The 25,062-nt window shown below is 43.8% G+C and overlaps 3 protein-coding genes across 6 annotated transcripts in view; 2 read left to right on the top strand and 1 right to left on the bottom strand.

Moving 5' to 3' along the window:
* Nucleotides 1–435: 435 nt before the first annotated feature.
* LOC119437433 (uncharacterized) lies at nt 436–1,464 on the bottom strand. The gene has a single exon (XM_037704463.1). It carries the CDS (start codon nt 1,462–1,464, stop codon nt 436–438), a length of 1,029 nt encoding a protein of 342 aa, XP_037560391.1.
* A 506-nt stretch (nt 1,465–1,970) lies between these two features.
* Nucleotides 1,971–5,978, top strand: LOC119436818 (uncharacterized). Its single transcript, XM_037703808.2, has one exon. The coding sequence runs from the start codon at nt 2,080–2,082 to the stop codon at nt 5,731–5,733; it is 3,654 nt and encodes a 1,217-aa protein (XP_037559736.1). The 5' UTR covers nt 1,971–2,079; the 3' UTR covers nt 5,734–5,978.
* Nucleotides 5,979–8,949: 2,971 nt separating this feature from the next.
* LOC119436817 (AP2-associated protein kinase 1-like) overlaps nt 8,950–25,062 on the top strand; it is a 120,323-nt gene continuing 104,210 nt past the window's right edge. For 2 of the 4 annotated variants that reach the window (XM_049660000.1, XM_049659998.1), the window contains exons 1-4: nt 8,954–9,662; nt 15,793–15,911; nt 18,096–18,201; nt 23,058–23,197. In XM_049660000.1, coding sequence (XP_049515957.1) covers nt 9,536–9,662; nt 15,793–15,911; nt 18,096–18,201; nt 23,058–23,197 — 492 coding nt within the window. In that variant the 5' untranslated portion in view covers nt 8,954–9,535. Of the gene's footprint in view, nt 9,663–15,792; nt 15,912–18,095; nt 18,202–23,057; nt 23,198–25,062 lie in introns of all 4 variants that reach the window. The other 2 variants (XM_037703807.2, XM_049659999.1) reach the window with 2 other exon arrangements.

Genomic DNA, 25,062 nt, shown 5'->3' with positions numbered 1-25,062 from the left:
TGTGGCCACGATGCGCGCGTTGTCCCAGTTTATCTCGTGGCCCGTCTTCTCGGCGTGCTCTGCGAGTGCATTTGTCACTGTGTGGCCTTTGGCGACATCATTCTTGTGCTGCTTGAGGCGCCCGCAGAAATTTCCGCTTTCACCGATATACACAGATTCCCAATCGGCGCACGGAATCTTGTAAACCACGCCAGGGAAACGTTCCCGAGGGAGAGGATCCTTCACGTTCATCAAGTCACCTTTGAGTTTGCTCGCTGACACATGCGCGATCTGTACACCATGTTTCCGAAAGACACGCGCTAGAGCTTCGCTCACCCCTCGAATGTACGGGATAGCGGCGCGCTTTTTTCTTGATGCTTCAACATCCATGGCTTGCGTTTCTGTAGGCTTATTCTTCATCAGGGATTTCGCCGTCTTCCGAATAAAATGCCTGGGTTACCCATTTCTCGTTAGTTCGGCTTCAATGATCTCAAGCTCTTCTTGCAGGCTGCTCTCATCGGAACATGTGCGACAGGCCCGTTCAACTAAAGAACGGACCACTGGGCGTTTGTGGACCATCGGATGAACCGACTCGAAGCCGAGGTATCTGCCAGAGTGAGTTGGCTTTCGGTACACGCTGAAGCTGAGGCCGGTGGGAGCACGTTTTACCAGTGCGTCCAAGAAATGCAGGCAACCGTATTTTTCTTCTTCCACCGTAAACTTGATGGACGGCTCGACGCCATTTAGGCAGTCAAGGAAACGTTGCATGTCCTTCTTGTCTATGACGCAGAAGCAATCATCAACGTATCTCAAGAAGACTTTTGGTCTGGGCTGAAATGACTCCAAGGCCTTGGCTTCAAGTGCTTCCATAGTTAAGTTTGCCGTCGTGACTGAAATGGATGCTCCCATAGCGGTACCGAAAACTTGCTTGTAGAATGCGCCATTGTACGAGAAGTACGTGTTGGACAAACAAAACCGTAACAAGGCGCAGAGCTCAGTGACGTCCAACGACGTGCGATCTTGCAATGTCGGGTCGCCGTGGCGCAAGCGTCTCGAGGTTTCTACGGCAAGATCGACCGGAATGCTTGTGAACAGAGAGCATACGTCGAACGACACGATTACTTCGTCTTCATCCACGCTGATGCCTTTCACCTTACTTATGAAGTCGCTTGTGTTCCGGAGGTGAGTTTCCGTCTTGCCTGCGAGGGGAGCTAGGATCCTATGAAGATACCTTGAGAGGCGGTTCAGGGGCGACCTCGTGAAGTCGACGATGGGCCTAAGTGGCGTCTCGTTTTTGTGGATTTTTGGCAATCCGTAGATGGCGGGAGCAGAACCATTCGTGCAGAGAAGTTGATAGTATAGCCTCTTCTCTGACGCCGGACGTCCCAGGAAGATGTCCGATAGAAGCTTTTGCAAGCATGTTTGAACAGCCACAACAAACAGGTGTGAGGGGAGGTAGGTGAATGGCGGCAATGGTCGCGACATCCACGCAGAAACAGAAATATAGGAATGTCGGGGCGCATCTGACGATCGTCAGATGCACCCCGCACGGGCGCACAGGCGCCGTGAAGGCACACATAGCACTTCCGATGGGCATCAAGACCGATCTGGATCAAAGTTCTCGATCGTGATTGGCTCCCTACCGAAGCTTTCGCGAAGGAGTCAATCGCGATCAATAATTTCGATCCCGATCGTGCTCGTTTGCGATCGAAAGCGGTCGTGCCTAGCAAGAAAATGGCTCACGGGTTCGTTTGCTTCCTTTAAAATTCGCGGAATTTCTCTCTCTCTCTCTCTCTCTTTCTTCCCACGCTTCGGTTTTTCCGCAGTGTACGGTAAAGTATGTGAGCCAAAGGCCCATAGAATTAGCTATAAAATGAAAATGGGTACCTTTTATTTGAAGAGGACGTGGCGACTCTTTTTATTATTAGGGGTGCCCTTGTTTTCAGCACGACCTACTCAAATACAGTAGGTCGTGGTTTTCAGAAAGCCGGCTGGCTGGCAACGTTGGATCATGAGTAGCCGACCATTTCCGTCATGGCTTGAACGGCGCGTTGTGTGTGATTGTACAAAGTTTGCGAGTTATGTTTCTACTCGCGAAACATGTTTCAGTCGACGAAAGTAGTATTCTTGGTGGATGTGGCGTCGTTCTTCAGCCGCGAAGACCGATTAAATGTCGCTGACTACCAGCAGGCCGTGAACGCGGTCAAATACTGCTGTCTGAAGTTTCTCACGCACTTCGGCACAAACAGGACCCGGTGGGGCTACAAGTTTTACAACAGCAATGGCCTTGCCCGTCAGCGTATGGAGAAGCGCCTCTTCTGCGAGTTTAACCTGGAAACTTTCGAAGATTTCGAGGACGATCTCGTCAGGCGGTTTGAACACTACAGGCAAGCATGCGATGCAATTGATCGCAGTGGTTCTCGCAACGTACCCGAAAAAGATCCCCCCTGCAGTGTGCTGCGTGCTGCACTGACGCAGATATTCTCCGAATACCAGTGGGACGCTCCTAGCCTTTCATCTCCCGTCAAGTGGAAATCAAGAAAACGCAAGAGAAACTGTGTGAGTGAAACCTGCGAAGGTGAAGAGGATGTCAACTACGTATTTAACATCTCGCCTTGCCCGCATACGGACGACGACGTTGCCGCCTTCTTGGGCAGGCTGCCCACTGTCGATGGGGATGTTGCGGATGAAATTCTCCCTGCCCATGTCCGTCGCCTGCTCTTCGCCAGCGCGTCAGCCAAGTTTTTCTGGATTGATACGACATCCCTGGAAGCCGCCTTTGACCATGGCACGACGGCTAGCCCCAAGCTTCGGAGTGCTATAACGGCTCTTGGCGGAGACGTTATATGCATAACGACGCTTGTTGCTGCTGGAAGTGTTTGTCTAGGCCAAGACGGTCAGGTAGCGACACAAGGGCCCCTTAGTGCTGTTCCTTTTTGTGATGTGGCTGACTTTTACTTTTCGACGGCCATCGGGGTCAAGGCTCAACAGCAGATGACTCCCGTAGTTTATAACGGGACCCACATTGGATCGGCTGTGCTGTGCCAGAATTCCTCCCGCCTGACCGAGGAGCCTGTCGCTGCGGAAGACTGCAAAGAGATACGGATCTTGTGTAGGATAGGACAAAATGCTAAATTGTGCATTTTTCAGTCCACTCGGGTACAAATATTTCGCTGTGTTGGCACTAGTTTGCATACATACTCAAAGACTCCTGCCACTGCACTGAGTGAAATGCTGTCCTGTCTTGCAAATGACAACAGTGCACTTTTTGTTGAACTGTCATTCAACCACTCATGTATCAGACACTCTGGTTTTCTGTTCCCCATTGACCACACTTCATTTTCTGTGCACATTGTTACAGAGCCAGACCTGTTGACACCAAAGGCATTGTTAGAAAATGCTGGCAGTGAATTTGCAGATGGTAACAGACGTGTAATGGAACGAATTGGCATCCTGCGGAGAAGTAGTGATTGTCCACGTTTGGAAAAGCCTTTTGCAGCACATGTACTTGAAAAGTGGTTTGTTCCTGTTTCCATCGATTGTGTAACTGATGTTAGCAACAAACAGGAGCATTCCACCTCTCAAGACTTCATGCTCAGAATGCTACGACGAGAGTGCCGGACAAAACTCCCAGTCAGCAAGGGCAAGGGTGAACATCGACTTATGAGTGATCAGCCTAAGCGACCAGTGTCTGTACTTAATATGCGCAGATGCCTTAGTGCCTCTTTTCCTGTTACGTCTGCATCAGAAGCAAACATTGAAAGCACTTCATTTAGCCAAACTGCACCCGTTGCAACACCTTGCTGTGATGTTGACCAACTTGTCATTCAGCTCAAGGAATGTTATGATGCTGCACTTGATGCAGAATTGCCAGCATCATTGTTGACATGTGCCCAGAACATTGTCAGTGTGGTCAAGCGGTTTGCTGAGAGTCAAGAAAGTGATATAAGTAGTGGTGAAACTGCTTGCAAGGTGCTTAGGACTCACTTTACTTTGAGCTGTGTTCAAATTGCAGAGAAGTATGGGAATCTTAAAGATGACGACAGCTTCAAGCGCCGTGTTCGTGAATATCAGCTGCAAGCTCTGTTGGCATTGGAGGAGGAGGTGAACTTTCAACCAGCGGGCAATTGTGTGGAAAGAGTAACATCCCTGCTTCGGACACTTTCCTTCATCTACAACCCAGCATGTGCTAGTGAATTCTTGAAAGGTGTTGTGAGCAGCACCTATCTAGCAACCCTTAAAGACATACTTATTGAGATTGGAGACGAACTAAACATTCAGATTCTTTCCACCGAGCTTGACACTTCGCTTGCTTCTGAAGGGGACCTTTTTCAGCTGGGTTCTGTTCCCTCTGTGCAGTCACAGGAATCTTATCTGTCAAGTATTCCATCGTCAATCATCTTACAGCGAGGTGCTGATAATGCTAATGCAGCAGAGAACAAAGCCTTAGCAAGAGTAGATCTCTCGCAGCCGCTAGCACTCGAAAAACGTCAAATTGTGGTAAAGCAGGCTTTCTCAAAGCACAGAGCAAATGATTCCAAAGTGTCAAAAAAACATGCAAAAAGTGCAAGGACAGAGGATGCACATAGTAATGAAAATGAAGTACATACCAAGAAAAAGTCACAAAGGGGCATAATTTCAACACCAAAAGCAAAGCGTCGTCGTGTTCTAAAGACAACATTTGTACCAGAGACACCTCATGGAAAACAAGGACGAAAAGCTGTTCAGCGTCGGCAAGAGTTGCTGAGGCAAAAATGTAGTGTTACCATCACACTGCCAGTAGTAGAGGAAACTCCTGAAAAGAAACACTTATCTCGACCAACAACTTCAACATCTCAGACCCCAGTTAAATATGCTGCTGCAGAAATACTGAGCCATGCTGAAGTGCAGTATGCTCAGAGCAGCATGACACCAAAGAGAAGCCTACGGCCAAAGATGCTTTTTTCTCATGTGCAAGCAACACCGCCTGAGTGGAACAGTTCGGAATGCCTCTTCAGCTCTCCCATTAGCAATATCTCTCCTGGTGTTGTTGAGCAGCTTGAGAAGACACCCAAAAAATTTATTAGTAGGGGCAGCGAGCTAAAGGCAGGAAATGAACAACCGTGTACCTTAACGCCACGTAGAAGAGTTTCAAAGAAGCTTCTGAGTTCTCCTTCAACACCGAAGACAGCACTTAACTGTGTCAGCATTGTTGATTCATCTCCAGCTGCCAAACGAATGCTCTCAAAGTCGCCAATTGCCACTTTGAGAAGGCAAACATTGTTCCCAAAGACTGAAACACCAAGACAGTTGTTCAGTATAAAGAGCCATGAAAGCTCGCCAATTAAGATTGTGGACTCTTTGGACATTGTAGTGGCAGCTCAGACTAGCTCTGACGTCCAGTCAGGTTCCACCTCTACAGAACAAATTCTACGAGCAGACAAAGCCGTGCTGACTGTAACTTCTGCGTCATCAGAAACCTCAGTTGGCTCACCAGTGTTACCAGAATGCACGTCTCGCTTTACAAGGAGCAAATCGCGGGAAACAGGCCTTTCACCAAATGAACTGTTTGTGTTATCACAGAGGAGCCCAGTGAAAAAGGAAAATCATGTGTCTAAGAAGAGAGGGAACAAAACAGTGGGCTGTGCTGTGCTAAAAGACAATGACCAAACTCCAAGACCGAGTGTGACAAAAAAAGTTTCGTACACTCCTCCTTCTGCATTGAGTTTGTTACACCTTACTAGCTCTCCCATGCTGTTAAAAAAGAGCAAATGATTGTGCTGGAGGGTTGTTTTAATTTGTGCATTTATTTGGCTATCCATATTTTTATCTTGTATGCATACTGGGCTTGTTCTAAATGTTGTCTGTGTTTGCATTTCGCAGAAATAATGTAAATATGTATGTAAAATGGGGGTTCAGCTTACAGATTATTTTATACTTGAATGAGTGCCGTTTATTGTACAGGGAAGAGTGGTGTATGAATGTTTGGAATAATCAAGGCCATTTTACATAACCATGCACCTTTTGGCCTCCTTTTCTTTGTGCTTGGCGGGTACAACCAGGTGTATGATGGTTGTGGTATAGGCAAATTGCAAGGCAAGGGTGAAATTTGGAATTTATCGTCTTCAAATGAATCTGCTTCATTCCAATTTTCCAGCACAAGACTCCATGGTATTAGTGTCTTACAGAACAATTGAAATCTTGAAATTTCTGCTGTATGCATAACCATATGAAGCCAACGAACAGTGACAGACAACAGCATTGCATGTGTCAGGCGAAGGTTGTAGGTTCAACCCCCACTGACAGCAAATTGTCTTTTCTTCCACCTTTTTTTCATTAAAGCGAAGCTTTCTTAGTCGACCCTAACATAAATTTTGCAAGATATTATTTAAGTAACTGCTTCATGAACGCTTCGCTTCATAGATGACCCAACGGGAGGATGAGATCTGCATAATTTTTAATTTCTACATTTCAATTAAAAATTTAATTTTTCTTATGCTTTGCTTGTCTTCATATGGTTACAAAAAAAAAAAAATTACCCCATTGGTTCCCCTGATCCTTGCTCATTACTTCAGGATAGTGTTGTATGCTGTCTTGAATTTGTACGAGGTAGCAATCTGCTTCTCTCAGGACACTTTTATTTTAGAACAGTCAAAATGAATGCATAGATATACACATGTTCAGCTTCACCTGCCGGTTGCTTGCACAAATGAAAATATTGCATTCTATAGTGTAAATGTGGATAGTGGAAGTGTTTACAGGGGGGATCTAGTGGCTGCCTGCTTTGGTATGTGCATTGCACATACTAAGCAAAATCGTTTAATTAAGCAATCAGCATATGGTAAATGTTGCGGGCATAGCATAGTCATGTTACCAGTGGGTATCTTGTGCTGTCAGATGAATTTGTCTGCATCATGCACAAAATTAAGCACTTTTCTTCCCTTGAAATGTACACTTGTCCACAGAAGTTTCAGAAACAAAGGTGCCTCAAAAAGGCCTCCTCACCCTTTTCAGCATGCAGCCAGAAATAGCAACATTGTGCCGTGCATGTCTGTACACAAGCTAAAAAATGGCCTTTGCAATGCTTGGGTGTTTGTCGATATGGCTAAGAAATTTAGCTTTTTCATGGTTGTCAAGTTGCGAGAACATCACATAAAAACTGCTTGCTTATGTTCTCGCGCGTGGCATACCGAAACATTAGCAGGTAAATATGCTTTTCTCGTTAGTGTACCCCTTGTTTCATATTGACATATTTCTATTGACATATTGACAAGTTTCTATTGAAATGAATATATATTAACTATATATAAAATTATATATACATATAGTATTCATAATTAACTTGGAAGCAAATATGTATGTTCCCCCCTTATATATTGTCAGGTCCATACAGAATTATAAGTGGCCTAATCATATTCTCACTGGCAGCATTTGAGAAAATTGCCACTAATATGATATAGGCTGTTGTGTCATCACAGATGATGAAAAGCAGTCATGAAGTTTGTTTCAGGTAACGCATAATGACATCAAAATCCAGGATGCAGTCTCAAAAGGGCAACCTGCAACACAATTTTGAACCTTCATCTCACTGTCTCACGAAAAGCAGATCACAAAAAGCAGCTTTTACTATATGAAACTCACGATCTTTTCTTCGCTTTTGTACATAGAGGTGCTGCTTCTCGCATCTGATAGCGGCTGTTTAATCGAAAATTGTGTTTCTCAAAATCGTAACAAACTAATGAGTAATGAGAGCCAACTTAAAATTGATTATGTCCGTGCGCTATCTTCAGGGTTCCGGAAGATACACGCACAGGCAGCTTTTTTAACATGGAGTGAATGTGCAATTTGGCCCATTCCGGTGGATTACCTGAAGAGGCCAAAATTACTGGGATGATAAATCAGAATGTTGGGAGTAGCTAATTATATCTTATAAAGAAAATTCAGTATTAACTTTTCAATGGTTTATTTCAGAACACATGTTCACATTTATAAATGTAAACCGGGCAGTAAGGAATTCATGTGTTGAGCAGAAATTCTGAGATGGCAGCAGTTTCAATATAGTTTCCAAAAACACTTTCCCGAGAGGTTCGAATAATAACTGCAACGCAAATGCTCTTTTTTATCCTATTTTGGTTGGGGCTGGATATGTCGAAGGTGTTGATAGTCTCAGATTGGTTAAATGACTCTTAAGACCGTTCGGCTTCATACATAGTTAAAAAGTAAATTAGTGAATCTTTTAAATTAGCTACTTCGACATTGTGATTTCTCATGTATGCAAGTTCTGCCTATGCATGAAATCGAACTGAAGGAGCACTACCGGCGGTTTTTATACAATGTGCTCGAACTAAAAAGAAAAAAAAATGGTTGGGCTCATCTCCCGTTAAATGCCGACCTTAATGCGATTAGCATTAAAACACTTTAGCGACACAGTGTATCGTCACCACCGAAATACGTAATGTATGAGGCGTGTACTGCAGCCGGGCTCCTCGTGCTACCCTCTAGGCATGCTGCGCCATCTAGCGCCGCCGCTGCAAAGTTTGCGCATTACGTCCGAGATGCATGGTGCGCGTGAACGCTAAGAATTGTTCTGTCGCTGCCCGCGCGCATTCGTGGGCCAGCGCACTAAATCGCATATCCATTCTGCGGAAATGACGGAAGAATGGGCACCCACCCAGTGGCCCAAGTTGTCTTTTCGGGTGCAGTGGCCCAAGTAGTGGTGCGAAAGAGGTTAGGTACAAACACCGCAAAGTGGGTGAAGTTCGCAAAGAATGCTAATCTCATTAAAATAAATCAATGTGCGTATGTCTAACAACCTAAAGCATGCGTTCAAAAATGAGCAGTACTGTGTACTACAAAAGCAACTTCACCGGTGATATACTGTCAGTTATATCCCGTTGTATTTCCCGCGTTTTTATAATCCAGCGCTTTGGCAGACAGCAGGAAGTGCGTCCTAGTGCGGCTTCCGCTCCCGGTGATCGGCGCCGCCATGATTACTATTTCTGCTTGAATTACAAACATAAACAAGCTATTCCGAGGCCGTAGAGCATCACATTGCGCTCCGCGACGCAACACAAAAATAACCGCTGTGCATTTTGAATCTCGGTCCCGCTCGTAACCATGAGACATGACCCGGCGGAGCGTGCCGCCGCTGTGTCGAACGGAGACGTAACTGGAGATTGGCAGGGGGCAGCAGGCCGCTGACGCTGGCTGGTTTTGGGGGGACTTTAGGCTTAGAGCGACAGCGACACTTGGCCGCAGGCACCGCTACGTCGGTTTCCTCGAGAACCGAATGGTCGCCCGCGTCGAGAACTTGACCGAATGTCAGGTAAAGAGCTGGCGCTGCTACGTCGCGCGGAGCGACGCCCCCAGTTGGATCATGCGCCCCTGAGATGCCTTATCTAGAGCATTGCGGCCTCAGTGTGAGCTGCTGTCGCAGCTATACCAGCTCGCGGACCTCGTAGCCGCGTTGAGCGGTCTTTTTCCTCGCGTGCACAGTGACAAGAGGCTTATGTTTTAGCAACTCGGGGCAAGTCTCGGCGCCGTTTTAGACGGAACGTCGCGCCTGCTTGATTTCGAGATGAAGAAGCTCTTCTCGCGTTTCGAGAGGATTGACCAGGGCGCAGCTAGGGAAGCCAACAACTTTGTCGGAAAAGTTTTCACCGTGGGAAGGCACACCGTCACAGTTGAAGACGTGATTGCTGAAGGTGAGTCACGACTACTTTTCTCCACCCACCCCCCATTTTCTTGCCGCCCAAATCTGCGTCAGCCCTGTGCTCAAGGAGACGCTTGTTTGTTTAAGCATCTGTTTTGTTCCCGGCAAGTAGCAAATGCGAAAGTCATTGCGACACCGAGGCGCAAACGCGAAACGGACCCGAACGGGAATGAAAGCGTGTGCTTCCCTGACAGGTGTCAGCTTGGGAGAACCTTTCACTTCTGCGCTTCCGTTGATCGATTGAACCTCACACTGCTGTCACACGTCGCAGCTTGCTGCGAGTGAGCAATGCCTGCCGATACTTGAACCCAAACGCGCACCTGCATTGCTTCGATGCGGAAAACGCAGCGAGTCTTCCGAGTCTGCGTTATGTATTAAATCGGCTATATAGGATCTGACACACTAGACCTTCTGCTGTTTATTTCGTGCACCCCGTATAACACCGTCAGTTGACTTCCGTGCGAGGTTACCGCGGGTGAAATGTGAATGAGATGCAACGCCTCTTCCGAGATTAGTCACACGTGTGGACGCGAGCACGAGTAGGGCAACTGGATATATTGTCACTATTTGTGGCTTCTTTGAGAAATAAGTAGAAGTTTGCAAGCGGCCTGTGTCCCAGGCGTGAGCCTTGAATTTCCAATGAGGATGCGGTGTGTCACAATGAGACCGTGCGCACACGGCGAAAACGGGGTCAACGAAAAGTGCACGGAGAGTTTATAATCCTCCCCTCCGACTCTGGAGGAAATGCAGTAGAAAAAAAAAAAAATCGTCTTGAGGATGTCTCGCGCTGCCGCAGTGCTCATGCGGTTAGCCCATGAATGCCTGTTATACCAACGCCTCCTATAAAGACGTGGTTATACATACGCTGGCAGCCATGCCTAGGCACATTTTGTGATATGTGCCGTCTTTACTGCTGTAGAAAGTACTGTAGACAGGGTTTATCTTGGCTCTGTATGAATTCTGCCTCCACAATTATTACATTTCGTGAGAATTGCATCAAGGAAATACTTGAAAGTTTCGTTATAACGATTCAGGGTTCTTGCATTCATAGTTCTTGCTGCCAGTGTGTTGTAGAAGTGATGGAATGCCAATATCGTTATTAAAAAAAAAAAAAAAATCCAGTTCTGTTGTAAGGCATACAAAAGCAACTTTGGTTGAACATTGCATTTTGGGAATTTCGAGTAGCATGTCATTTTCAGTCGGAAGTTGGCCTAGTGTAGGAGTCTCCTGATTTACGACTGCTGCTAGTGCTGCTTTTCTGACTTGAGCGCACGGTATGTAATGCGGTGCAGAGTTTGCATAATCACTTTATTTTTATACTCTCATTCTGAAAATTGATTCTGTAAGACATTACGAAATTTAGACAATCTTATCATGTGAATTTGGGCTTAAACCTGCTATGTTTCTGTATATGACATTGCTAATATGGCATAAAGCTTTTGCTGAATGTAATTTCAAAGGTACCGCCAAGTCTTTAGTTAACTTCATATTTTTTTTCTGGAAGTTATAGTGTCAAGTTTAAACTTTTACTCCTTTAAGTAGGTGGAAAGAGACACTGAAGTTTTTGTTGCAAGAGTGCTTTGGTAATCATTTACAGTGAATTTTTGTCATACTATTCTTCGATATCACATGTTATTGTGTACATGAAAAATTAAGCTAAAAAAAAAAAACGAAGAAAACTAGACAAATTAACTATTCTTACAATGAAACAGAGCTGCTATTATCACAATCCAGATGAAATACACTGAAAGACACTGGCAATGCTGTGCGATTACTAGAGGCCGGATTTTTAGGCATTAAAAAAGCGTGTTTTAGGCCCTAAATATAGGCAGGCAAAACAACGTTTTAGGCCTCCAACATCTTAAATATAGGCACAATGAATTTTACATAAATACAAATAATTTCAAACGAAGGCGTGCGCGGCCTATATCTGCGATAGGAAAACAAGAAATGTTATTGTCTATGATGGCACAAAAGTGCCAATAGTTGAACATAGCCGTGCAATTGTCCCATAAAACTGCTGGACTAATGACGATCAATTGGCTTCATTCACACTGCTCATATTCATGTTCAATGGCCACTGTACTCGAGCGTCGCATACAGTGAAACAGGCATGAAAAATACTTGAAAGCTGGGAATACTGATTTAAAAAAACGATACTTTATGTCTGCCTGACGCAATTAAATTAAGACACAGCAAAAACAGACAAATAACAAATGCAAGAAAGACTACGATTTATTAAGAAATTAGCATGTTCTTAGATGAGGACTGTTAGGTGCAACTCTTCGCAATTTGCTCATATATACAATGACATTATCCGAATTGTACAGGCCAGACGTCCCAACACTGCCAAATACACTTCCGCCCATTTGAAGTGTACGTGTTTGAAGAAATATGTTTGGAGAGCACGCGAAACGTAGTTGAAGAATCACTGTGAAGATTGTGAAAACAGTAGCTAACTATCACCATCTCCAGATTTTCGGATTCAATATTGTGCCTCTTGTCACTGAGAATGATCTCGTACGCTTAGAAGGAACGCCCGACGGCGGTGTACAAAGTAAATTACAAGTAAAACAAAAGCTGCGTGCACATCACATTTTTCTTTCTTCTTTTGCTCTTCACTCTCCTTTCCCCTGACGGCTCTCCGCGGTTTTGCATTCGCCAACCACTCGCGCAATGTCAGCGCGTCGGCGTGTGCTGGCCGGCGCGTCTCATTTCAATGCTGCTAGCAGTTGTTTTCTGGGAGTTGGTTGAACTAAATGACTAGGTTGAACCCCATAGAGTTCCGAACAGTCAATGTTGCCCGGTAACATGAATAACGGTCTCACTGCACTCGAAAGCGAAACTTCAGGCTAAATAGTATTCATATAGGCGCCAATATTTAAAATAGGCATTTAGGCACAAACGCCAAAATAGGCATTTATAGGCACTATAAAAACACTTTAAAAGCCCTTCTTAACCTCTAATTCATGCGCATATATCAAAGTGGGGCGATAGGAGCGCAAGGAACAAAAAATGCATTTGCCTAAAATCCGGTCTCTAGCGATTACCCATTTCCTGTGCCATGTGTACCTGTCCTATACAAGCTGCAAATACAATGGCTAAAACATGGTTTTTTATACTCTTGTCAAGTTGCAGGAATTCTACTACCAGGGGAAAATTGTGAATCGCTGTGATTGTTGGGGATTTTAGGACCCCTGGAAAAGAAGAAATTATTTTTGCTTGTCACCTCTGGTTGGGTAAAATTATATTTGATGTTCATGGTTAGAGTTGCAGGATGCCAAAAAAAGCAAAATTTTCTGTGCACAAAGAAATTGATGACTTAATCCAGGTCTTTTTAATCATTATTAAAACTAACATTGTAACACATTAGTCAATAATAATCTTGTCAACTCATTCTATCATGTTTGGAAATTTTTGTCACTGCAATAATGTTTTTTTTATGTAACGTGCTTTCAAACTTTTTTTTTGTGTGTGTGTGCGTGTGCACCTTTCAAATGCAATGTTTTTGCACTGGTTATGGTGGAACAGCTTATTTTGCTTTGTTATAGTGAGCGATAGTCTGTAAGAGGTATCGGCAAGAGTCTGGGACATTTGTCTGCAAAAATTATAGTTTTTGAAGGGTTGACATATTATCAATGCATGTATTGAAATTTGTATCCACATGTGCAAAAGATATTTTTAAAAGTTACCATAGGCACAAAAAAGGTAACTATTGACCTAAATTTTTATTATCAATGGACAATATTAAGTTTCAAAATGATTGCACAAAATGTGAATAGCAACCCATACGAAATGCAAGCAAAATGTACTCTTTATGCCATGTGGCTAACCCTGAAATGACAGAATTTTTTTTAAACACTAAATTTACTGAAAGTGTAAAAAGCTGTTGGGCTACTTTACCTCTCTCAACAGCTTATAATAGCACTTGGCACCTGCATGAAATGGCAGTTAAGGCATAGGAAGGTGTTACTTATCCAGCCAACATACTACTATATTATAGCTATGTTTTGCTGTCTTCTATTTCTCATTTTGTCTTTTTACTCATAAAAGTAGACTATCAAAGCATATATAATATTGCATGGGAATGACACATATCAAAACCTAAGGATTCGATACCCCTTGTCCCAGTTGAAGGTATCCAATGGCCCAAGAATGGGGTAGTCTAAATATAAGGAATTTAAGAAAATCAAGGAAGCCAGTGAATATTATGCACTATTTCACTAAGACGTCTGCATCTGTGTTCTTTAGGGATATGTATCAGCTGATATTATGTGTTCAGGTTTAGTGTGTGATATATTGTCTTATTATGCAGAACAAAGGTGTGCTCTCAGACACTGCTTTGTTGTGGGTGTATGCTTTCCGGAGTTCATTTGTTTTTCCATAAACAACATATTTCAATGTGATATCTCTGAAAAGGTTGAATGTTAATTATTGAATGAAAGAAAAAGGAGTGAGCATATGTAGAAAACTGCAAGGAGATGCTTTTTATTAGAGCTCTTTATTTAACACTTGGAAAACTAATTTGGAGTTATCATAAATTGAACTACAGGGAATAGAACTTTAGACAAATACAGAGTGAGACTTGCGTGTCATTGCGAATGTGAATTTCAAGAGGTAATAATAATAAAAATGGGTTACTGACAAAACTTCCTTTAGTTGCGGAATGCTGCCAAAGCGTTAAGTCTGCTCTGTAAAATATATTCAGCAGAACCCATGTCACGACGACTGTCAACGGTAATGCCTTTAGCATTGAATCAAAATAGCGACAAAACGTATTGCCATCGTTGAAACGAGTTATGTATGAGGTGGGGGGTGTACGGCAGCGAGACTCCCATTTCCCATTTCCCTAAGAACACTTGGCGCCGTCTAGCACCGCGAAGCCTGTACATGGCCTCCAAAATGCATGGCGCGCCGGTGCGTGCGAATGCTTAGAAACGCGCCATGCCCTAACTGTGCTCCTCTCTCATGCTTCTTTCTAGGCATGCTGCACCATGTAGTAGCGCTGCCAAGAAGCAGGGTGCGCTGGTGCCTACGAACACTGAGAATCTTTCCCTCGCTTGCCACACACCCAGTGGCGCATACTCAGTGAGCCAAGTTGGCGAGAGATTCACTGAAGAGCGTTCACTGAAGTGCATTTATGGTGTAGCTCGCAAAAGCGTTGGTGTGAAAGACACTCATTAAAAAACGGCATATATCCAGTGCGTCTGTGGTGCAGCGTGCTAATGCGTCAGGTTGCTGTCCTTGTGGGACCCTTGTGACGTGAATTCGATTCCAGTCGGCATGTGGAGAAATTTAAGGGATATTTATTGTCATTGTAGAGCGGCACATTCCCAATGGCACATAGCTAGTTATCCAAGTTGGCATCGAAGTCTCTCATTGAAGAGCGGCACATACTTAGTAAACCAAGTTTGCATCAAAGTGGTTCATTGAAGACCAGCACAGAGTGGCACGTACCCAGTGCTTCAAGTCGGCGTCGAATATTTGCTTCGCACAGCAGTGACTCATGTCATCAGCACGAAAGAAGTTTGTTGAAGGGCGGCGCATACATACACATTGCCACATACTCACTGGCCCAAGTTGTTCCAACAGTTGCTTTCGAACCCTGTTCCCTCAGCACAGCAGTCCAATGCATTACCCATTCTACCATGAACTACCCAGTCACCTAGGTAGGCAGGAAAACGGTTACATACATAGATACAAACATACATAGACGGATACTTGGCCACCGGAAAGTGCGTGTGAAGTATGCGCCCGCCAGAACTTATACACGTATCATTGCACCAAGATAACCCAGGCAGATTAAAATCCCAAAGTACCCCAAGAATGCTCATGCATTAAAATATACTTCTTGATACTGTGAATGGTTGTATTCAACTTCTCATGTGCATGGCGCAAGCCTGGAACATAAATATTGCAGAGCATAACATAGTACCAGTCATTGGGTGGAAGTCGGCATGCCTGCTCCTCTTGTTCAGTGACAACAGTGGGCATAATGTTAGGAGTAATGCCGAGTTGTTGCTACAGATTGCTTTTCTAGACTGAATGAGTGACGTGTCTGCAATTTTGTTGCATGTTCATTATACGAGGTGATGTGAATTGTTTCTTTTCTTCTTTTTCAGGAGGCTTTGCCATCGTTTTTCTGGTGAAAGGATCTAACAATGTGCGGTATGCATTAAAGCGTATGTTTGTCAATGAGGAACATGGCCTGAATGTCTGCAAACGTGAAATACAGATTGCAGTAAGTCTGCATGGGATAAAACATGCTTTTGTGCTTGTTCAGCAGGTCTATCTGGTGAATGTATGTTGTTACATTATCAACATAATGTCTATTCTAGCCATGAATAGCGCTGTCATGCACAGTATTTCGGTACGCATGCGACATATATGTAGCAGCACTCATTTCTCAGTGAAAAGTTGTTTTTTTTTAGATTGTGAAGCTTCATGCATACAGGAAAGGCTGTGTCAATGCAATGCTTTCATTTTTGTGAAACTTTGTTGATGTTAACAAACACAATGAGCATCATTAGTGCACTCTTGTTAAATCATTTACAATGCTAAGGTATCTGATTAGTCTAGATTTTGGCAAACCGTGGCACTTGTTTACCCCTTCAACTGCAGTACAGAACACTTTACCATTGGCTCTTCACCGCTTTCCACAAAATTGGCGTATTAATTTTTGCGCTAATCTGTTGTCTGCGAGCAAAATACCTTTTCTTGCAACCAGATGAGTACTGTTACTTGGACTTTGAACATATTCCGAAATATTAGATGTGGCAGCACTGTACTGCTGCTTGTTTTTTGTCTTTTGACTGTGGCTATACTTTAATCAAATTATTTCTACAGTTTATTTTGTTCTTAAGCCACGCATGTTAGATTCTTTAATGTGTACTGGTTTGAAGAGCATCCATAACTTGAGCACCTTACCCTTTCAGGCTTTAATTATGAGTGCATGGCTGGAAAAAAGTTATTCTTCTGGTATGAAATTATCCCTAGTCAAATAGAAGAAAAATACCAACTGAACACTGGAGACTTCATGGCTGTAATTTTACTTCACGATTCCAATTGGAATCAGTAGGACTAGATGGTACCTTATTGCACCTGAATAGCTGATAAGAAATGGTGCAACTTTGAAAATCTGTAATACATAGTATGTGTATTAGGGGTCATATTGCTGGTGCTATTTACATGAAATTGTTGATTCTCTCGACTGAACATGTTTTCTATGATTGCATCAGCAACAGTGCTAAAAACTGCCTGTTGCAAACATCCTTTGCTTTGATAGTTCACATTTGGAAGGATGCATACAAGGCGCCTGAAATGGGGCCTAAGTTGAGATGTTGAGGTGACATAAAAATGAAGTTAACTTGAAAAGATAACATGGGCTATATGCATAAATGCATGGTGTAAACCATGGTTTGTGATATGGTTTGCGTAAGCCATATCTGTGGATGTGCCTTGCTTGCCTTGCTTGTTAATGATAGCAGTTCATCTCATGTCTCATCCCATGCTTGTTTGTTTGGCCTCCTGTTGACTTAGTGGTTGAACTCTTATGAGGCTTAGCCTTAAAGGGCCGTGCTCAGGTATACTCATCTGACCGCCGATGTACACTCCTGGCCGAGCTTGAGACAATTTTTGAATGCAAAACATCTACAGACTAGATGCGCCATCTTCTCAGAAGTTGGTTAAACTAAACTTTTATGGTAGGTTTTGTTTTTATATAACAGTGCAACAAAGCTTATCAACTATTGTGTTGCTTGTCTCGTTTTCCGGCATGGTGGATGTACAAAAAGCCTACTCATTTATTGAACAATGCAGCAATTCAAGAACTTCTTATGAGCTCTGATTCAGAGGACTTGGATGTTGATTGCAAGGTGCTTTCAAGGGACAATGACAACAGAGAGGCCATGTTGCCTGAGGAACACTAATTATCTAATTAGATAATTAATTAGCATACATTGTAATTTTTATTGAATTTTCATATTAACAGTTATGTAAAATGTGGGTAGATATAACATCAATAAATAGCATTTGAATTTAAAGCCTTTTAATGAGTTACTTCGGTAGAAATTGAATTTATTGCACTTGGTGAAAACATATGGCACTCAAAATATAATGCAGGCAGTGCTTTTCTATTTTTTTGGCAATTTGTGTTTTCCGCTGTGACGCCTCTATGGCTGTGGCACATGTACTCCGGCTGCTGCTGAGCTCTAAGTTGAGGGTTCTATAACCTGGCTGTGGTTGCCATATTCCAATGTTGGCTGAATGCAAGAATGCTTGTGTAATTAGATTTAAGTGCACTTAACATCAAAGAATTCCGGTTCGTTGACATTAATGTCTCATAGCCCCTGTGTTGCTTTGGAATGTTAAACCGTATCAATCGATCAATCAATGTGAATTAATTGCTTGTTCGCTCGTCTTACAGAGTAATCTGAGTGGCCACAAGAACATAATTGGCTTTGTGGATTCTGTTATCAACCATGTTGGTGGTGGCGTCTATGAGGTCCTGATGCTCATGCACTACTACAAAGGTCAGTCTGTTTATTGTAAAATGCATCTGTTACCAAAGCTTATCTTGAAGGTATAGGCACTCCTGCTCAACTTTTTCCTCGGAAATAAATAAATCATTAGTATTGCACGTGCTAATGAAAGTGTTTCATGCCAGTCTTGGGGAAGTTATTAGTTTTTTTAAGAAACAGCATTGCTGTTCCCATCTGGAAACCTCCCATCCTTAGTGAAAATTGCCAGAAAATTGTGCGCAAATGCATTTTTCTGCTTAATCCTGTGCCGTCAGTAATATCGGGATTGTGGCATGCCCCATTGCCCTTGTGTGTATGTGTTTGCCTATTCTACCATCCCTGCTCCTCCCCTTTCCACCTACAGTGGGATGGAGCGATGGCTGCGCTATCCCTCATCCATCGCTCCAGCCTGGAAAGTCAACTGGGCAGATGCTTTCTTGATGAGAATTGCACTTTCGCTCTTCCGGCTATGCTCGTCTGTGAGAATGACTCGGTGTAGTATGACCACACACGTGCACAATGCATGGCACCACTACTCAGATTAGCATTCAGAAAAGAACAGCTGGATCCACTGGGACCTTCCAGGACAGAGCAACAGATCAGTGACAGCCCAGCTGTCACTCGGTCCTGTTCTGGGTGGAAATTGGCGGGGGTGGAATAGGCAAACACCCACACGAAGGTGTGTGCACCATAAATGTCACCCCTGTCAATTTTGAAACTAGCTCACTCGGGTTTTCATAAGAAAGGTTTGTTCAGAGCAGCTAAATGTTCAAAATTGTTCTTCCACAATTTTGTTTTCCTGTGACAAACTGCTGTAATACCCTGGCCACTGAGCCAGTAAAAGTGAATTACATCAAAATGGCAAAAAGCAACTAAAGTGCTTTGAAAAGAAGTGTGTGTGTGTGTGTGTGTGTGTGTGTGTGTGTGTGTGTGTGTGTGTGTGTGTGTGTGTGTGTGTGTGTGTGTGTGTGTGTGTGTGTGTGTGAAGTAGTGGTCCATATAAGTCACAAACTGAACTAGCCGAATTAAGTAGAGCATGAACTTGTTTCCACATTCACCAGTGTTTGCGACACTGCTGTGATTCATGCTCAGACGCAAGAGTTTTCCACTACAGTGTGTTTAAATTAGGCAGCTGCCCATTGACTACTCATAGTAGTCTTCTGAAATAACCCAAGGAACGTTTTCCTTTTTCTTTATCTTTTTTTTTTCTTTCCCTGTTAATGTTTCACTTTATTCTTAAGAACCAGCATGTTACTCTCACACACCTGTTTAAAGCAAACACGCTTAATCTCGACCACGTCACCAACTGTTGCCAGAGCCCACTCTAGGCTGCCAATTTGATGACGGGGCAGCTGAGGACAAAGCCACGGCGAACAAACACTGATGGCAAGCATGCGATAAGGACAGAGCGTTATCGCCGTTGATCTTGCGTGGTTTCTGGCGGTTCCTACAGTCCCCAGCAAATATGTCTGCGCTCGCATGGCATATGTAATTTGATTGTTGTAATCAAACTAGTGATTTAGTGATATACAGTGCATTGACCTACTGAGCACAGTAGAGGCAGCATTGCATGTTATCAGCATTTTAATCAAGTGAAATGTGTATTGGTTTACTCACCAAAACAGATGTCTGAACAAGCACTAAATAAGTATATTCAAACTAAAATGGATTGGGCTTTACAACATTCACTAGTCTTTGAACCTTCTGACCCTGGAAAAGAAAACAGCAGTTATTATCGTGAAAATCTTTTCGCTATGTTGAAACAACAGGACTCCTGAAAGACTGCTGTCTCTGATATTATCTTGCTTACCACGCTTTCACACTGAAGATGAAAACATTTCTGAACCTTGCACAGTATGGTGAAAGAGCAGCTTCTACAAGCTTCAAGGTTGCTGGCCCTTAAGCCTCGAAGGGCCAGCAATGGTGCTGTTACACATTAGTGTACATTGGCTGAAAGCTGGGCATGTTGGTTCCTTGCATAAGGTCATTCAATACCAAGTGTCCCAGACGTGTTACTTAAGCACAGCTCTAGGACAGCTTTCACATAACTATTGATCTTTGTCATATTAGCATTTGTCATTAGTATTTAAGTCGCACTGGTGTATAAGACGCAGCTGTTCATTCGGTAAGCGATTTAAAAAAATTAATGAAGTTTCACTTCGTGAACGCAGGTCATGCGCATGCGTATGGGTACCATTCCCATATAATTGTGATAGCAATGATAAGGACACTCCAGGCGCGTTTCTGCTGTCATGGTCATCGCGATGTTCCGTATAAAGTCCAAGGGCGATAACATCGTCCCCATATGCCGCATGCTGTACAGCATGTGTGAGTGAAAGCATGCGATAGTGAGCTGACTGACGCACAAGGGAGGAAAGCGGGAAGGCAGCGCAAGATGGAGGGGGGTGGCTTGTACTCTGGTAGCAACTGCGTAGTTAGCGTTATGGCGTGCACCTTATCTTGAAAGCGATCTGTAGATGCGACAACTTCGGGGTCGGTCGACTTGCGGTCAGCCTGCCGCCGCTTGCGTTGATGCTCCGTCCTTCTTGCACGGCGCTCAGCAACTCGGTCACGAGACGAACCTGGTGCCTCCATAGCACGCACATAACCTGTAGCAAGTGCCAGAGGAGTTCAACCCAGCGTGCTTCGCATGGCCATAGCATCCAATCCGATTTTGACAGCAGTTTTTCCGGAAAAAAAAAATAACGTATTAAGTTAGACTGTTCCATAAAACGCACCAACGAAAAATTCTGAAAAAAAAAAGATGCGACTTATACACCGAAAAATACGGTAATTTCACCAGTAAAGAAATCGTCAATTTGGCAGGTTTTTGTAAAAACTTAAAGGGGCCCTGAACCACTCTTTATCGCAGTGGAGAAATACATTTGAAGTGAAAATAGGCTATTTCAGAATCACTTTGCCGCAAGAAGTGCTTCAATGCGTTCAGCAGAAGCGGAGTTATTGGCAATCAAACACGGCCTCTGTTGTGCTCCCCTTCCTCCTTCAATGCCTTGCACTGCGAAGGCTACGTCGGAGTGAGGTGGGGCCACAATGCTCTGCCTCAGAAACGTCAGCGTGGTGCACAGTTCAAATTTCAGTTTTGACTTCTGTTTTTGGTGCCTACGAAGCGCTAAACGTAAGCCAAACGCGGTTGTCCTCAGTGAGCCGCAGTGCGCTTAGCCACTGGAATCATGGCGGCACCTCGCGGTGTGGCTGCGGTGTAGCCGACCGCAGCGACCAATAGCAGCCGTGTATTGGAGTGTGCTTTATTACGAAATAAAGCCCACAGTAAATAGTGAGGATCATGGGGTTTTTTGAAACGAGAGCGTTTGAGAGAAAGGTGACTTCGCGTTCCGCTTGCGAGCTCCACGTACAACAGCAGAACTTGGCTGACATGTTCACAACAGCGTATGCTACCCGCGGACTATGTTATTTCACCAAGCCCGAGGGGTGGTTCAGGGCCCCTTTAAGACTCAGTATTTCTCTATTGAAATTGCCTATAAACACCACTACATGCTGAAAGAGTCTTTGTAGGGTTCGGCAGGCAAAGTTATGCAGAGCCACACACCAAAATAACCTTTAGAATAATTTTGTTCTGGCATCCTTCTACATCAACAAAGCATGTCACATGCTGAGAAACTTCTTTTCAACAAAAATATTTTGGCTAGAGACTGTGGTGCAAAACTGTGAGTAGCCATGTTCTTTTAGAAGGAAGTCCAAGTTGGTTGAGCGTGCCATCTGGGAGACTGGCTCATTATAAAACATGTCAATAGTCCTGACATTGTAATTTTTTTAACTGCAACGTTTAGTTTTCAGAAAGGATATCAAAATAACCCCTATGTAACACTCTGCTACAGCCAGGTGGATAGCAGTTTTTTCTATGTATAGCTGAACTTAATATGCCCTTTACTGCTCCTTATTCCTGTGCCATCATTCAGTGTTTGCTGCCTTCTGCAAGGTAAAATTCAGACTCACTGTGTGCATTATATTCTATATCAAACTGGTCTATGACTTTTCGTTAGAAGTGTTCGTAAGTGCAATTTTCTAATCAAATTGAGTAAGAATATTGGTGGAAAGTTGGGTAGAAATATGGACTACTGAATATATTATAAGTTGAATGAAATGCATTTGAAAACATGTAATGTAGTTTGCAGCTGGAAGTCCAGGTGACTGAGTAGGTAGTCTAGGTAAGTATGTGGGTAATAAAACAAAGGCACTATGTGCAACTAGGTGCATGTAGAAAGTTTGGTTTGTTATATACTAATGCAAGGCATAAAATTATTGGTGTAACATTCAGTAAACGAAGCAAGTGTAATACTGGAGTATCATATGCATGTGTCTCTTTAGTGAATCTAGCATGGTGAAGAGAGGTGCCAAGGAAGCCGGGCATTTTTTAACTCACGTTAACATCGCAACTCTTCAGGCAATGTTAAACGAAGAATTGGGGGCAAGTGATTGGGCAATAAGTTCGCTGCACCACATGGTAGCTCACTAACTGGTGCTTCTTCTCTGCAACAATGCTCCCTGCGGAAGGGCCATTTGGATGATTGTAGGACTACTTCTGGCCAAGTTAACACTGCACATTTCAAGTGACAGTTGTACTGTTGACACTTGAAGAGGCCCTTCTGCTTGAAGCTCCCTATAACCTTAATTAGTATAGCTACACCGTAGTATTTGACCTGAAGGAGCATGTGAACATCTTAATATTTAAATTCTTAACTTGAATATGAATTGAATAAGAAATAGTTTGATTTATAGTAAAAAAAAATTTGTATTCACCTGGTCCTATTTTCTTGTTCTATTGCTTATCTGATGGTCTTGCCAAGTTTGTGCAGATCCTGTGTGAAATGAATGGCCATTTTGTGCAGGGCATGTGCTGCAGCTGATGAATGACAAGCTCCACACTGGATTCTCAGAGCAGGAAGTTCTGAAGATCTTCTGTGACATTTGTGAGGCGGTGTCAAGGCTGCACCATTGTCAAACACCCATTGTGCACAGGGACCTCAAGGTGGTCTTTACTGTCTTGCTTTCTTTAGTGTCTAATCATTGAGGTTATGTTTTGGTCTTGGGGTGTGGAGGATTTTCTACTTATTTATTTATAGATACAGTATAGACCACTTATAACGTAACCGCTTATAGTGCAGGACCGGATATAGTACGATCTTTTCAGACTCCCGTTAATTTTCCCATAGCACTCCATGTATACGCATACCGCTTACAGTGCAGCTGCGCGAGACGAAATACCGGTTATAATGCGGCTTCCACGGGAAAATCTCGCCGACAAGAGTGGCAGCGAGCACGCTTCTCAACAAGGTGCGTGCTGCTGGCCGGCGTATGCATTATTCAATGCAATCAAACTCTCGTTAATTCGGACTTATTTGGCCGCACATTGGTTAATTCGGACTACTTTCGGAGCTCGGTGAGCGAGGAGCGGCGCAAATGTACGACGCAAAAGAGCAAGAACGGCACTAGCGTCCAACCGAAACGAAGCGGCGGTGTCCACATCGCCACAACCATCAGTTGAAATCGTATCTGAATGACAGCAACGCCGGAACGCTTCAAGCCTATTTGTGTCTTTAAAGCCTGTATTCTTGCGTTTACCGCCGCGCATAACACCGCGTTGGCTGTGGGCTTTCGTAACTGCGTAGTCGTCATCCACGATCGCGTCGATAGCAGCCGTGGTTTTCTCCGCAGCGGTTGCGGCGAACAGTATAGTTTAGTTTTTACTCGGTGCGCACGTTGGCCGCGTGCCTAAAAAACTGCATAGTCGCCATCGATGATCGCATAGATAGCGACCGCGGTTTCGACGGCCAGTTGCAGCGACTGGACGACTCGGTGCGTGCGCCGGGCGCGTGCCTTCAGCACCGGAAAGTCGCCGTTCATAATCGCATCGATAGCGGTCACGGTTTTTTCCGCAGCGGTTGCGGCAAACAGTTGTTTCGTTTTTACTTGGTGCAAAGCTGTCGAGCTTGAAGAGCACCGGCTACATCGCGATTATGTTTTCGCCAGCTCACTGGCGAAAACGTAATCGCGATGTGTGCGCGATAGTACAAAGCGTGTCTACATGCTTGGTACACATGTTTTGCATACGTACAGGGCTTGAAAATCGTTGTTTTGGTTATAGTGCGGTACCGCTTATAGTGCAGATATTCGCGACTCCGGCGACTTAATTATAAGCGGTCTACACTGTACTGCACTCTCTATCATGAGATCATTGCAAGGTGGTACAGCTTAGTAAGGACAATACAACGAAAAGGGCATACATGTGAAGCAAGTTGTTTTACATACAAATATACACACATCACTGTAAGTGAGGCTTAAGTGCTGTACTGTGTTAACAATATTTGGCATTGCTGGGTTGTCAAGTATTATGCAAATACTATACTGCTCTGCATGCAGCCTTACTTGTGCAAACTTGTAAGCGCAAGAGAATATAGGTGCCTTAGAACAGGCCTCGCTTTGTTTTTGACCTTGATGTGTGGCCTCCCCATGCCTCCATAGCCTGACTTCCATAGCTAAGTAACTTGTGGTAGGAAAACTGTCAGCTAGGTTATCAAGTCTATTATTCATATTGTAGTAAACATTGCAGTGGCATGCTTCTTCGTGAAAAGTGATTCTGGAAGGTGCTGTAAAAGGTGCACAACAGCTTTCCAGGCGCAAAATCTGATAAACAGGAGGGGGTTCTTCGAACTTTCAAGCTGGCGAGGTTAACGTCTACATCTTTAGGCTGCTCCAGCCTACTCCTGTAATTTTTTTTTTTCTGTTTGCCTTGAATATTCTGTAAACGAGTTTGGAACAAGTCAGTGCATAGTGTTAGTTGTCCTCTAGTCTGACACAAGTATGTTTGTAATAATTCTAGCATTGTGCACTGAT

This window comes from Dermacentor silvarum, chromosome 1, assembly GCF_013339745.2.
Source record: "Dermacentor silvarum isolate Dsil-2018 chromosome 1, BIME_Dsil_1.4, whole genome shotgun sequence".
Taxonomy (NCBI): Eukaryota; Metazoa; Arthropoda; class Arachnida; order Ixodida; family Ixodidae; genus Dermacentor; species Dermacentor silvarum.
Note: the sequence above shows the minus strand (reverse complement) of the source record. Positions and strands in the feature narration are given on the sequence as shown.